Source organism: Poromitra crassiceps (assembly GCF_964638095.1).
Source record: "Poromitra crassiceps genome assembly, chromosome: 1".
Lineage (NCBI taxonomy): Eukaryota > Metazoa > Chordata > Actinopteri > Beryciformes > Melamphaidae > Poromitra > Poromitra crassiceps.
The window spans coordinates 91,033,507-91,049,848 of NC_139623.1; the positions used below are offsets into that span (position 1 = coordinate 91,033,507).

The window sequence follows — 16,342 nt, forward strand, 5'->3', positions numbered from 1 at the left end:
GATTTTCGATACAAGTCGAAAGTCCGTCTCAAGAGATGAGTTGAATAGTAATATATGTGTATGCTTTTCCATTCCAGGCCAATCATCTGGAGACAGAAACGATCTCCTATGAGGAAAAAGAACAGCAGTTGGTCAACGACTGTGTCAAAGAGCTACGTGAGTATTGGACTGTACATTAGGCTGCACGATTAATTTAAATAAAATCGCGATCTTGATTCATACATACTGCTGATCTCATTTCTAAATAACGTCGATTCTGCAGCATTTTCATTCGGTACATCCGCTGCAACAAAACAAGCGCGCCTCAAGTTACATCAACAAATAACAACGCGTGATGAAGTGAAGCACATTTGCAGCTAGGAGGCGGAGCAGCAGTCCACCAGAGAGGAGACCCAGGCAGTGAGACAGACACCGTGACTCACGGTCCGTGAGGAAGTTGTGTACATAACAGTAGGGCAAATAAAAATGACAAAATTAATCCAGCAGACCCTGTCCACCCCCTGTGCTGACATTTGCGAGTGTCAGTCATTAGCCGCTTTCACACCGGCCTTGAAAGCGGTAAATGTTACGGAATATGTAATCCGCATCTCCGATGTAAAAGTGATGAAAGCGGAGTTGTGGATAATTGTGTTACGCCTTTCGTTCCGCCAGTGGACCTAGTCATAGCGTCGCATCGGCCTCCATCCCGCCTCCACCTGAAAGCGTAGGAGCGGCGACACGGGACGGTGCGAATGGTCAGCTCATTCATAAAAAAATTACAGGGAAACCACCTCACACAGCAAGAAAGGCATAAGTAAAAAAAAGTAGCCTATACAATCATGACTGCAACAGGGGCACCAGGAGGAATGCTCCGTGCCTTCACTATGAGTAAGTAGGTTAGGCTATTTATGCTCAAACGATGTTGACATTAGTAGGCAAAATTAACGGATATAATAATAAGCTTCAGAGGACGTCTCTTAGGCGTGCATCTGTCTGCGGCAAGTTGGTCTGAGGATATTCCCTCTGTTCGTCTCTCCTCAAAACAATCCCAATTGGGGAAACCAGCTCCAGAACTGCAATCTGTCTAGTCTGTTGTGCGTTCCCTTACAAAAACTACTAACTAGGGCTGTCAAACAATGAATTTTCTTAATCGCGATTAATTTTGCGAGTGGCTGTGGCGCAGTCGAACCCCAAAATGACACAGCCGAAGAAGGCTGTGTCTGAGCTAAAAACGTTGGCGCTTCCATGTGAATAATCGCTCGGTATTGGAAACTACAGAAGATTTTGGAGTACATTGTCGCCGTAGCATTGCATAACAACATTGTGTGTGAGGTAGGTACAGTTTTATTGTGATTGATAACGTGTATATCGCGTGAAGCCATTGGAGCCGACCTCCCAGTGGCTAGAGGACCCGCGCATCTGAGACTCTGAAGGAAGAATGACTGATGAGTCTCGCGTTGAGGCTACAGCGATGCTAGCTGCCCCGGTATGCTTAGCTTTTAGTTAGGTGATAGCTCAAACTCGATGTACTTCGGTGATATTTTAATTCCGTTTTACACAAGGTGCAAACTACTGTTGACTTGTCCACTGTACCATTTGGGAGTTTTTTAAAGTAAAACGAGCCATTTAGAAGCATGTTGCTCTCTTTCTTTTCCATGCCTGCAACAGCAGGAGACAGGAAACCGCTGCGACCGTCTTGACTACAAGTACGGGTGCGTCGAAGGGACAAAATAGCGACATGCGATTAACGCGATTTAAAAAATAATAATAATAAAAAAAAAATAAAAAAAAAGAGTTATGGTCGGCCCTTAATCGCATCGCGATTAATGCGTTAACGCTGACAGCCCTACTACTAATGTTATAGTATTCATGTGCATTTATAGCCTACTATTCCTCCGATGACGAGTAACGTTATGCAGACTGCAGCTGTTTGCCATGCGGGTGCTTTCAGAACGGACGCTAATTAGGCTACTTCATGGGAATAATTGGCTTTACAAAAAACTGGAACCAAAAGATAAGAATTAGCCTTGTACCTAATACATGATGGTGCCTCTGTGATCCATAAAGTCGGTCAGATGAATATTGAAAGCCTTGTTACCATGCTGCATGTGGAGAACACTTTCTGCGTTGTGGGCATATTATTAAGGGGAGCTCTCATCAGACTCGTCTTTTATCCTTTGATGTTCTTAACGACCAGCTGCACGTTGAGAGCTGCTGGCGTACATTGGCGATGTTTGGTTGTTGAATGAATTCGTTCATCATACAGTAGCCTAGGCTACACTAACCTATGAAAATATGCATTTAGGCTACTAGGAAGAACTGGATGGAAATGCCTTCCCTCACCTCATTTAAATCCAGGAGGGGTGGATGTAACCTGAAAGCACACCCCGGGGCGGAAATATGGTGGGGCTGCTTGGCTCTGTGTGAAAAAAAATTCTGTGGCAAGCCTGCCGGCGTTGCAGACCTTCTGAATGGCAATATTACGCGATCTCTGTGTGAAAGTGGCTTTGAGTGGCAGAGAGTAGGGGGGGAGGGAGGTATTTGTGCGGTAGTTTCGAAATCATCAAACTAACGTTACTGAAACTCGCACGGACTATAGCCTACCTGTAAACAACCTGCAGTTAGAAAGCTCATTTTCATAGTTTAAGGTCGGTGCCAATTTTTATCCAATCAGAGAAAAGTTGACATTTTCTGGGAAACGGAAAGTCGGATCGCGATGCCAATAAAGTACTATGAATTATACCATGGTCTGGGTGAATACTCGATTCTGATTGGCTGCAAGGTGTCCATTAATTTGTGATAATGTACAGCGATAATGTAAACTTAGCTAAATGGTCTGTTCACCGTTCATATCAATGCGCCAGGATCACGACCGAGCCGATTGAGCTCTATACGACCGTTAACGCTTAATATGGCACTTTTATAAGTTTAGAAAAAAAATTAGTCGGTCAAAGTAACTATTTAGATTACCCCTGAGTGCACAGTTTATTAAAATAACGGCTATTTAGAAATCTGATTTTCGTTCTGGTCAGCTGACAGAAGCCGGGCTCTCAGCTGTCAACTGTCAAACTCTCTGTTTACAACTTGCAGCAAGCAGCAGCCAGGCGCTCTGGGAGAGCACCCGCTGCCTCTATCACTGATACAAATCAAGTCGAGGAAAAATACGAGATCAACAAAAAGAAAACAACGAAATGGGCAGTTAACAGCTACACACTGAGAGACGTCCTTGTACAAAACATACCTGGACTCCAACATACTGAAAGCAAATGGTTTTCGGGTCTACTCCAGCCTCGCGCCATTTACGTCTTATAAGACCCGCAGACGTTAACGTAATTCCCTGCAATGCGAGTTTAAACGACCCAGTTACATGGCGTTGAATTCTTAGACATTGCCGTTTTATTATGTATGTTGTTACATAGGATACAATTGGCCAAATTATTAGTTAGCTTGACTCTAGAATTGTGCCAGGTGCAGCAGGCACTAAGCGGCCATTTTATCCAATGATAGGCTAATCTTGAGCAGCCGAGGGGACTATTTTGTCTTGTCGGTTCTCAACTCATATTCAAGGTTATGAAAACTAGATTTTGATTGCAAAATGCATGGAAATATAAATGAATGGTCTTGTTTTGTTTCTTTGGCAAGTGACCATGGTATAAGCGGGTTAATGCACTTCGAGGTGTCCATTATCAGAAATTATTGAACTTCGCATCGGACGGTTCACGCCTCCACGTCGTCCAATAATTTCTGATAATGGACACCTCGTCGTGCATTAACCCTTACTTATGTCACCCCGAATCCAATGCCGCCATCCGTGAGTCTCTACGAGTTATGGTTGCGGAGATACGTCCGCCCTGCATGCAGGACTACAGGAGAGAGATAGAGGACAGGGGGGGTTGGGGGTTTCAAGTCACTGACCAAAGACTATATTTCAGTGATTGCTGTCAGAATATAGAGCTATTTAACACTTATTTTAACACGAAAACGTCGCTGAATGTACCTTTAAATTGCTATGCCCAGGTTATGCCAACATACAAATGTCCACCCTGGCTGAGGAGCTGGCCAGGAAGACAGAGGACGCCTCCAGACAGCAGGAGGAGATCACACACCTCCTCTCTCAGATAGTAGACCTCCAGAAGAAGGCCAAGTCGGTACGCACTTCCCTTCCCTACTACTGAAGTTTGTTGTCTGTTGCTGTGTGCCAGATGCTGGTTATTATATCAGAATGGAATTGAAAGTCTATTGTCTGTATGTGAAGAATGAGTTGAATGGATGAAGTGGTTTTTATACCTGTTCTCCTTTCTGTCTGCTGTGTTTGTAGTATGCTGTGGCAAACGAGGAGCTGACTCAGCACCTAGGAGCAGCCAAAGATGCCCAGAGACAACTGACTGCTGAGGTAAGAAGATCTGCAACCCACTGAGCCCTAGCCCACATCATACACCAGGGCTATTCAACTGGTGCGGATGAGTTCTAATATATATATATATATATATATATATATATATATATATATATACCGTAAATTCCGGACTATAAGCCGCACCAGTGTATAAGCCGCACCTGCAAAGTTGACTATTTTTTTCTTATATAAGCCGCACCGGACTATAAGCCGCGGGTGTTTTAATGGTATTTTTTTTTATTTTTTTTTGTGTTTTAATGTTTAATTACCATATGTAAGGGTTCATGCACAGAGGGGATTGTCGGGAAAGAGATGGCTGTTTGAGGAAGCTCCCATTTATTAACATTTCAACAAAACAACATAACACCACCTGTGTTGTTTTTTACAGTGCACACAGTGTCATACAGTGTCATACAGTGTGGTGAAAAGAGGGCAAGAGAGGAAATTAAAACTTATTATAGTTATATAGGATTTATAGTTAGAAAGAGTGCTAAAAAAGAGATTTTTTTTTTTTTTTTTTTTTTTTTAAATCCATAGATAAGCCGCACCGTTATATAAGCCGCAGGGGCCAAAAAAGCCCAAAAAACGGGAAAAAAGGTGCGGCTTATAGTCCGGAATTTACGGTATATACCGGTATATATATATATAATTTACAATTAAACCTCATTTACTTATTACACCCAACTGGTTGTTTTTCAGATGTGATCTAGCTAAAGTGAGCTAAACAAGTCAGATCCACTATGAATGTTTTTCAGAAGATGCTGTGATGTAGCCACAAGAAAGGTGCAATATTAATGTTTTTCAGGAGATGGCGCTGTGATGTAGCTAATCAAGAAAGATGCATTATAAATGGTTTTTCAGGAGATGTGTGCTGTAGCTAGCTAGGTTCTAAACAAGAAATATGGTTAAAATGTTTACAGTAGTTTTCCTTTCTTGCTGCAGTACAATGTTACAATGCTGTGAGATGTAGCTAAACACAAAAGATGCAATATTAATAGTTTGAGATACTCAGTATTTAATACTGTGCTAGGTTCTAAACAAGAAATTATGTTTACAGTTGTTTTCCTTTCCTGATGCACTATAAATGTTTATAATGCTGTGGTGTAGCTAAGATAGGTCAGAATTGACCAAATTATATTTCAAATGGCTGGCATGTGTTGTAGAATACTTACATTTGTTTAAAATGTGTTTAATTTTGGGGCTTTAACACAGCTTTTGTTGCACAGAAATTAAGCACTTTTAAATGAAAATTAAGCTACTTTTGCAATGTAGTGAAATGCAAGTTTTGAAAATTGTGGTGGCGCATTGTGTCATTTGTCCATATAAGGGGATTAATAGCTCGGGGAACGGTCCGGCCCCCGGCCCCTTAGGTTTCTGACAATGTGGCCCCCTGAACAATTTAGTTGAATAGCCCTGTCATATACTTTGTACAATGGGCTCAGGCAAGAATCTTATTGGTCAAAGAACTGTGCTGTGCTGTATTGGTTGCTACGCCGGCCCCTGTGTTTAGGGAGCTCGTTGGAGATCTTTCTCACTTCCTCCTGTTTTTACGTCTCGTCACTATGGTACCTGTTATGTGGGACATGATGTCATCACTTTGGCGTCTGTTTGTCTGTGTTTGTGTAGACACATGAACACAATAACAAATACATGATAGACACTTCATACTTACACCACAGGTTCCCCTACAGAGTAGGTCATGTGACTACATTTTGGAGCACTTTACTGCATAACTGATTTTCTTGAAACTACTATACTGTAACACCTTAATGCTTTGAGATAGAGTTCATATTAACACCTGCCATGTGTTATGTGCAGACAAGTTTGTTGGCTTAGAAATATTTGCAGATTTTATTTTATTTTTAATTCATAGGCTGGATTAATGACCTCATCATCATCATCACAAAAAAATATATAAAAATTCAAATAAACAGTTAACTTGACTTAACTAAACAAAACTCAACTCATAATAACAGAACTTAACTCATTGAGTGCCAGCCACTTTTGGAGAACGGACGCTCCCAGTGCCAGAGTTTCAGAGCGTTTTCAGTGATTTCTCGAGGCCCACAGAATATTGTGTGATATTACTATGTAAACACCGAACACGCACAAAGAACGATGAGACTCTATTGTATCAGCAGCAAAAAAAAGTTTATTGATATCATTTTCCGTTCTTTACTTATCAGCCGGAGAAGATAGGTCAAAAACAGAAAAAATTGGCGTTTCCATCTAGAAGCTGAGATATTGAGCCTTTTGTGAAATATAGCATTTCAAGCAAATCACTGACTCTGAAACTAATATTTTCTGACCTGAAACATCTGAACAGTAATTTCCTTCAATATAACAGCACCCCCACCCCCCCTCTACTGCAAACTCCTCCTCCGTGGGTGTGTCATGATGTTGCTGCTCGCTCTGAGTGCTGCTTGTGTCAGGCGAGTCTGCTGCCTGGATGGCGGCCGCTCGTCGTGGCAGTGTGGATCGGGCTCGCTCGTTTCTGGGGTTTCAGTTGTGAGCTGTGAAGCTGCGTCCGATTCTGGGCTTTCTGCTGCCCTGCGTGCCCCACCCCCCTCCTCCTCCTTGGGAGTGTCTCTGGGCTGCTGCGTTTGCTCTCGCTCTGCTTTTGCTCTGACTCTGCACTGAAAAGTGCGCTGCATCCCCCCGCTTTTTCACATCGTGTCGCGGCTCCCAGCTGAGAATAATGTAACTTTTCAGAAAGACGCTGGTGTCGCCAACTAAATCATATGGAGGGGCTATTGCAGCGGAGACGGAGGGGCTGTGGCAGCAGATGACTGCTGTTCACAGGCACAGCTAACGTTATGCTTCATGCATATCGATGCGATTTCCGTTTCCCCATTACTTCTTCTCTCTTTTCTCCTGGCCTTTCTCTAATCTGGAGAGCACTGTCGCCACCTAATGGGTCCCTAAAATAGCTTTTACACATTCAACAGCCACCATACTTTCACAGGAGATGGATCTGGCTTTGATGCACGTCCCACCGTCAAAAAACGCAATTGACGACTTTAGTCGTCTTTGGCACTCAACGTTACTAAAGCAATTGACGACTAAAGTCGTCATTGGCACTCAATGAGTTAAAGGGGCCCTATTATGCATTTCTTAATTTTGTATCATATATATGTTGTTACAATCTTGGATGGTCATATTAAACATGGGCTAAGCTTCAAATAAATATGTGAAAGTGTTTTAATGTTACCACCCATGAACTCTCGTAGACGAGATGACATGGATTTATGCCGATTTTGTGCGAGAACCATAGTTTTGGTGACATCAGGCAGGACTTGTTACCCTGGCAACAAAGCGTTGCCGCTGGCCGGCCGTACAATACCGACCGACAGTAGTGCTGCTAATTTCCACTCGTCTCGGCCGTATCTGCCTTTCACTTTCACACAAAACAAAGAGACGACTTGGAAGTGAGCCAGGATGTAGGACTGAAGGGGTAAGTTCTGAAAATATGTGTCTCATTCCAGCATCGGTTGTACCTAGCAGCTAGGAAGCGCTAACGTTACTTACCACCGGCTGGGTAACGTTAGCACTTGCTATTAGCCTAGCAGCACAGCTGCCTTTCATAGACATGAGCAACCGATGAATGACGAAGGCACACATTTTCAGAACTTGTAACGTTAGTCCAACTTGCTGACTTCTCCAAGTCCTCATTTTGGTTTGGTCCGTGTAGCCTTTGCTAGGAGAGGCACACTATAGTCACAAGCATTTGGGAAGTTAGCTAACTAGCTACTTTAGCTGTTGTGTTGTGTGAAGCTCCCCGGGCAGGGCGGGGAGCTGTAAAACAATTATATAAACGAGCAAGGGATTGTCAAAACGAATTTGACCATCGATAACAAACGTGACTTGGGCGTAACAAGCAAGGCTATCAATTGATATATCAACATCCCCCTAGCTATCTATCCCCTAGCTCCGCTCGGCCCGGCTGTGCCGGGACATTTCCTTCGGCGGCTGGCCGAGCAGGGCATCACGTACCACGGCCAAACACAAAAACTCCTCGCGCTGCCCTCCTGGAGTATTTTCCTGAGGGTGGGGGTTAGGGACAGGACCTAAAACAGAGCGTTTCAGTCAGAGGGTGAACTGAAGGGGGCAGTGAGAGCCAGTACAAGATAAACTGAGTTTTTTCAACAATGAATGATGCAATAAGTTACTCTACTGGAGGCCAACAATAAAATAATAATACATTATATTAGCAAAATATGGGCCCTTTAAATTACCATCACATGCACACAGCTACATGCCGACGTCTCTCCCCCAACAGCCCAAAAGCAACTGCTTAAATAGCCACCCCCTCAATCATCAATAGCCCATCCCGTCTAAACCATTGTATTGCTGCAGGTGAAGTCCATGCATCTTTATCTTTCTGTAAAGCACTTTGAATGGCATCTTATGTTTGAATTGTGCTATATAAATAAAGTTTATTATTATTATTATCTCCTGAAACAGGTAAGTATCAAAGTTACAAGTTGTCACAAAATTCCCCATAGAAATGCTTAGACACAGTTTACCATTAAACATAGGTTTGCAACCTTACCTAAACAGGTCACAAACATTGATATATCACTGAGATTTATTTACCTTTCCCCCACACACTTGGTCTTACCAGTGACCTCACTACTGAGAATGATTGACTGACTGACTGATTGATGACTGAATACAGGTGATGTGAGTAAGAATTAAATTAAATGATAAAATGTTTCTAGAAATGGTGTGTTCTCACCCATTTTGTCACAATACCACTGAAGGTGTTATTTTAATGTGATCCTAGGACACTGTGTGTCCCTACTCTACACACTATAGGACTACAAACAATGTCAAGCCAACTGTTCCCAGTCTACATGCTGTATAAAAATACGACTGATAACTTTAATCCAATTTTCATGGTTGTTTTGAATTAAAGCAATTAGGGATGGGCATTTTGAATACATTTCCATAATCGAAATTCGGGAAAATTAACAATCAATTATCGATTGTAGATAATAATAATAATTATATATATATATATAGGTATAGGTATATATATATATATATATATATATATTACAAAATGACAATGGCAGAAAATGCTAAAGACACCAAAGGACGGTGCTGCGGCTCTACACTACAGACTTGGGGATTCAAAAGCAGGTAAATAGACGTCTGTTCAGATGTGCGTTCACTGCAGGCGTTAAATCCCCGATCCTGTCTGCCTGGTCTGGGCTAGCAGCTAATATAAATGCTAACTTCGCTGAATGGGGACAATGCCCATGCCCATGCCGACCCATTGACCACGCGTCTATGATGAGACAGAATGTCTGAATGTATGCGTATTTAACTTAGAGCCTCATAAAACAAATAACAGTGACTCACATATTAAGGCGGCGGTGACTAGTGCCCACTCATAAACAAGAAAGTGAAGTTAACTCCAGCGTCCAGCCTACTGTAGCCGAGTGTTCGGGTCCGCCTATTACTTGACACTTTGTTAATAAAACAAGAGAGAGTCAGGCTGTAACGTTAGGAACCGCTTCCACATTTATTCTCAGAGGACACATGTCAACAACGGAAGCTTCACTCCTCCCCTCCCCCCAACACATCCTGCTATACGGTAACTCTCGAGGGACACATACACAGAGCCTCGTATACAGACGCAATAGTACACAACACTGAACAGTCTGTTACACTACCGATTCCTGTTTAGGAAGATGAGCACTCAGGGCAGGGTGAGACACGAACGCACATTAACAAACGTTAACCCGGCTTGGATGTACGCTGTTCAAGTGGTGGATCATTGCCGTCGTGGCTGTGTTGTACTTATACAGTACAACACATATACGGCATCGCAGTGCTTGTAGTGAGCATTCGAAATGGTCCGAAACAAAACTCCGCTTTGCTGTCTTCATTTCCGCCTCTGCTTCATTTCCGCTGGCTGCTCAGTGCAGATCTGTCTCCTAAAACGAGTTAGATTGCGCCCTCACCTTCTGGTTGCGACCACGTAGTGAAATCCATTCTTTCAGCACAATTATTTGATAAAAAAAAATCAATAGAAATTCCACATGATCGATGTGATCTCTTAACGATCAATTATCGATTTTTGATTATTATTGCCCATCCCTAAAAGCAATAATAAAAACAGAAATATCAATGCATGTTGTATAACAATGTTGTCTCCATATTATGATTAATTCTCATGATTGATTCTTGTATTTGTTTTCTCCATTTCCCCCTCCCTCTTTCTCCCTCTCTCCCTCCCTCCCTCCCTCCCTCCTTTCCCCCCCTTCCTCCTTCCCTTCCTCCCTCATCTCTCTCGTCTCCTCCTGCAGTTGCGTGAGTTAGAAGATAAGTACGCAGAGTGTATGGAGATGCTTCATGAGGCTCAGGAGGAACTGAAGAACCTGAGGAATAAAACGCTGCCGCTCAGCACATCCAGGCGTTTCCACTCCTTGGGCCTGTTCCCTCTGGTGAGAGAGAGGGGAGGGAGGTTGTGGGGTAAAAAAAAATAGCTGAGGAGGGAATAAAGAGGGCAGTTGTCAGTGAAACTCACTTGACATTTTAGAGAGCAGCATTCATGATGTTGAGTTGGGACCCCAAGCAGTTTCTGGGTGTTTTGTTGTTGTTGTTGTTGTTGTTGTTGTTGTTGTTGTTGTTGTTGTTGTTGTTGTTGTTGTTGTTGTTGTTGTTGTTGCTGCTGCTGCTGCTGCTGCTGCTGTCACATTTTTTCTCACTGTGGGCTTGTTTTTCACTGCATATACATGTATAAGTCTGCACCTCTATGGAAATAGCACAATCATGGCTAGAAGTAGGTAGAACTCAAAAATGTCTTGCATTGCAGTATAACACAGTTATAATGGCATAAATAATAATGATTGAAAAGAATAATGCATGTTGAATTTCTTTGATAATTTATAAAAAAAGAAAAAGAAAAAGGGGGGATCCAGATGGTATATGAGGGATCAGCCGAGCAGCATTTTGGTAAACAAACCGTGTCACTGGGTGGCAACGGTAATGGAACCCTATGGAGCCCAAGTGGCGCGAGGCTTGTGTGTCTGACTCTAGCCGGCTAACTCTGTTTACATTTTAAAAACTGCGACAGTTCACACAACTTTAACACGACATGCATGTATTTGTATTATTCATCACACTCTTGACCTAATTCTGCTCTCACTCAGAATGTCAAAATATAAGCGATGTGATGTATAGTTTTTGAGATATTAACGTTTGTTTAGCACAACTCATACTATTAACTGCCGGGGGCTCCGCATTTCTGGGTGGCAAGTGACGTTACGTTGATTCGTCCTATTGATACAGTCAGTGTCTCGTCATAGTGTTCAATGGATCAGCGTGGGGTAAATCCTCCCGTTCTTCCAATGCAGCAGAGTTAGCATTTAGCTGCTAGCCCAGCCCAGGCAGACAGGATCAGGGATTCAACCCCTGCAGTGAACGTAACATCTGAACAGACGTCTATGTACCTGCTTTTGAATCCCCAATCCTGTAGTGTAGAGCCGCAGCACCGTCCTTTGGTGAGTCAGCCCATTGAGTTATATTTAACAAATTTACCACGAGAGGAAGGGGGTTGTGGGCACATTTACCACTGGTACAGGGTTTATAGCACTCGGCTTCGCCTCGTGCCACAACCCTGTACCAGTGGTAAATGTGCCCACAACCCCCGACCTCGAGTGGTAAATTTGTTTTCTACAACAGTTACCAAATAATATAAAAAATACACAATTGTAACATCCAATTCATTTATTTATAATCATTACTGGTTTCAGAATACATTTATCCTTCCGCCACAGAATATAGTTCCATACACAAGATCAATGATTGCACTAAACATTTACCGTAGTTGCCTTTGAGCCAAAAAACAACTAACCTATTCCTTAACGGGATTCACAGTTATTGATACATTGCCTGTAAAAGTACAGTTATTTAAACAGTTATCTAAAGCAGCCCGTTTTGGTGGTGGTGTGTTGATATCTGGTGACGGCAGAGGGCGTTTGTTTGTTTGACAGTCCCAGGTTCGGGGTCCGGGCGCTAGTCCGACCTCCCGCTAGTCCGACCTCCCGCTAGTCCGACCTCCCGCTTGTCCGAACTCGTGACAACTCAAGCTCAGCCAGTTCTCTCTCCCCAATTTCACCATGTCGTTCTTTGTTCACTTCACCTTCATCTTCATCTAACCACTGCTCAAAACTCAATCCACCCAGTAAATCAAACGTTACTACGAAATCGGACATTTCCTTGTTAGAGATCGGCCATTTCCTTGTTGAGGATTTGCAGACTGACAGGCTAACAGTGGGCGGAGTCAGCACAGGGAGCGGAGTCAGCATCAGGGAGCGGAGTGATATTGCGGTTGGAGCCGAACTGTAGATTGTTGGCGTATTTACCACTGTTGCTAGCCAATCAGAATCCAGTATTCACTCATGCTGTTGTAGAAAGGGGGTTTTACCCCACCATCTAGTCTCACGCACCAGCCGTAGTAACATTTTGTGGGCGTTCCCACACAGACTGACTGTATCTATACATACTGAACTATTTACATTTTTACAATACCTCTAGTCCTCTACACACCACCTCTCATCTCCTCTCTGCTGTGTGTGCAGGTGGCCTGGCTGCAGTTAGTCAGACTTGAAATAGAGCGCTAGCCTACCTTGTGTCGTCAGCTTCCTCCTTCCCCTCCTCTTCCTCATTGCTCATTTCTGCCATCCGTCATCATACCTACTCCTTTCTAGCCTACCGTGTCTCTTCCTCTTCTTCCTTGCAGCGCTGTTCTCTGTGTCTCTTTGTTAAAGTCGTCTGCTGCAGAGTGGCAACATTGTCAAGTTTTCGCATCACAATATTGTCCCTCGTTGGTTTCCCCGCGAGGGCTCGCCGCTAACGCAGCTTCACGCAGGCGCAGATGTGCAATTGGCCACTGAAATCCCTCTCCAATTGTAGAGTGGTGAGATTCACAGGATTTTTTGTTATGTGACTGTTGGTCTCAGCCAAGTCATTCAAAGCTGGCCAGTTGTGATGCGAAACATAGAATTTAATGCTTTTTACAGCATTTGGTTAGCAATGGTTTATTTTTGCCTAAATTTAACAACATAATGTAGAGTAAAGTGATTTTGATTAAATATGACTGCTTAAAACAAGCATGATTTCAACATGGAAACACTCACCGGCGGTGGGTAGTTCACAGACTGTCGGAAATTTGAGTATTCACATAAAACATGTTTTTTCCATTTGTGGCTATGATAAATTTACAAAAAAAAAAAAAAAATGGCGTTGTGTTTTCCCCTTCCTTATCTTCTTTTAACCCATTGATACCTGATGCAAAGCGGAAATATTTTCGGGTGGCCATATATTCAAAGCGGACATTTTTTAGGGTGGCTATTTTTTCAAAGCGAAATCTTTTTTGGGTGGCCATATTTTCAAAGCGGAAATTTGTTTGTGTCACGCGGTTCGCGGTCTTAAAGGGATACACACACAAATGAGGGATATACATGCAAATGCTGCATCAGGTATCAATGGGTTAAGAAAACATGCTTTTCGCGCCCGTGGACAGGCAGAGGGTTAACCTGTCTCCTCCCCTTCACAGCTGAAGTACTTTTAATAAGTGAGATCATTAGAAATTGTAGCTTTCACATGGACAGTCTTTTCCACAAAGAGCAGGTTGTCTTCACATTGTGAACTCTCAGGTTATTGCACAGTGATACCCAGTGCGCAGGTCAGCAGGCTCTACTAAACTCAAGAGGAGCTGGGTAACTCTATTCATCTGACCTGACCTGACCTGACGTCACTGTCACATGAAGTCAGTAGTAGTAGTGACGCTATCGGACACACTATCACCATCCTGCAACTTTACGCAGCTTTACTCTACCAGACCAAGTAGTTTTGTCTGATTCAATTGTCCAAAAGCTGTTAGATATGTGACTGTCTGTGTCCTACGTTAAGTCTCTGTTGCCTCAACTACTTGGAAACAGCCATCAGAGGGCCCCAGTAGTCAGTAGCTGTAGCATTTATTTTGTGATCATGTTTGCCTCCCCCGTCTCTCTCTCTCTCTTTCTCTCTCCCTCCAGGACTCTCTAGCAGCAGAAATAGAAGGCACCATGAGGAAGGAACTTCAGATGGATGACCCCGAAGTAGAAGAACAAAAGTATGTCCAGTTAGAAACCTGGCCCATTTAAATAAATACATAAATAAATAGTTTCCTTAAGGTTATTAGAGTCAGTACAGTACCATGGTTTAGACTTCCTCTATTATTATGAGTAAGGGCTCTGTCTGTCCCGTCTCACTGATGATGTCATAAATTGTGACATCAGTGATGTCAGAGGCACACACAGAAGAGACAGACATACACATGCACACACAAAGTCCCAGTGATGATGTCATCAGTGATGTCATAAATTGTGACATCATCAGTGATGCGCCGCAGGTCTAGTGGGATTGCGATGGGCGGCGCTTAGCGGCAGTGCCCTTGGAAAATAGTTTCAAACAATCCAAGTTGCCGTTTTCAGCGTGTAGGTTTCTGCCGTTAGCTTGCTAGCTAGTTAGCGTTGTTGTTTTCACTGCGGTGGCAGGGCACTATTTACAGTGACACACAAGGAGGAGGGAGGGGAAGCCGCTCTGATTGACATGGTCGGAGCCAATAATAAGTCATGGTCGGAGCTTGTAATAAACCAGGAGCGGACATCCGGCTGCCACTGAAACAGTCGCTCCAATGGGAGAGCAGAGTAGAGCAGGGGGTTTATCCCAGTTATGGAGACCTGCGGTGCGGTGCCAGACTCCTCGGACGGAAGGGAGAGGAGGCTGGCCAGCGAGACTAGAGGCATTGTCACATCATCAGTGATGTCATAGGAGGTTGTGATGTCATCAGTGACATCACAACAGCTGCAGCCGAGCTCAGCGAGCTGCAGGGCGGGCAAGCCTAGGAAACGAGCGCGCGAGATCCCTAGTATTTCATAATTTCAAGCTCTCTCTCTTTCCTTCTAAATTATGCTCTGTGTCCAGACTGCACCCGAAGCGAGTGTTTCAGACGGTGAAAAACCTCAACCTGATGCGTCAGCAGCGGTCATCGCTTGCCCCCTCCCCCCTGAACATCCCAGGCTCCAATCAGACGTCCTGTTTCACATCGGGCCGCTCCAGCAGGGTGGGCACGCCACGCTCCGACTCCATATATGGTAGTGAGACAGGGAGCGGCATCATCCTGGACAACAAAACCAGCAGTATCCTGGAGGCTCCTGACAATGGGTAGGGGACAGAGTGACTCGGCAATGGAGTACCGCAGGGATGACTGATTTTTGTAGGCAACCCACAAGTTAGCATCGTGCTGGTTCCCTCGTCTGGAAGTCTGGACAGACTTTTGTACGGGCATTTTGGTTAGATGCTTGAAATAAGGTCTGGTTAACAAAAGTTTATAAAACTGTGATATTTGTGTTCAGCGAGATAATCTTTGCAAATTAATCACTTTTATGATTTTTGAAGCGTAAATGCGATTTTTTAATGTTTTTTTTTTTTTTTTTTCAGAAAATGCTTCAAAAATCATAAAAGTGGTGTTCATTTGTGAAGATTATCTTGCTGACACAAATATCGCCGTTTCATAAACTTTTGTTAACCACAGACCTTATTTCAGGCATCTAACCAAAAATACCCATACAAAAGACTCTTTGACTTCTAGATGAGGGAACCAGGAAGTGCACATTTTTTTGCTCTTAGTAATCTGTCTCTTTCTCCCTCTATGTCTCATTCATTCATAATGGTTCTGAGCGAATGAGCGAGTGCCGCTCACTCTTTCAGGCTCTTTGTCTTGGTGTTTATTAGCGTGTTTCTGTGGTGCGTGTTAGCATTTTTATAGGGCTAGGCACAGAGCAGATAAACCTACAAAACCCCACAGGCTTCAGGCTTCAGTCAATGGCGGTTGCTTCTTTATTATTAGCCAACACAACAGGGACCAACTGAGCTTTACAAGCTAACAAAACAGAGAGAGAGAGAAAA

The 16,342-nt window shown here is 43.4% G+C and overlaps 1 protein-coding gene across 1 annotated transcript in view; it reads left to right on the plus strand.

Moving 5' to 3' along the window:
* Positions 1 to 16,342, plus strand: part of trak1a (trafficking protein, kinesin binding 1a) — a gene marked incomplete at its 3' end in the record, with an annotated part of 120,083 nt that overhangs the window by 78,253 nt on the left and 25,488 nt on the right. Inside the window, 6 exon segments of the mRNA XM_083662183.1 lie at positions 78 to 156; positions 3,997 to 4,127; positions 4,298 to 4,372; positions 10,693 to 10,830; positions 14,428 to 14,504; positions 15,359 to 15,598. Of these exon segments, the coding sequence (XP_083518309.1) occupies positions 78 to 156; positions 3,997 to 4,127; positions 4,298 to 4,372; positions 10,693 to 10,830; positions 14,428 to 14,504; positions 15,359 to 15,598 (740 nt within the window).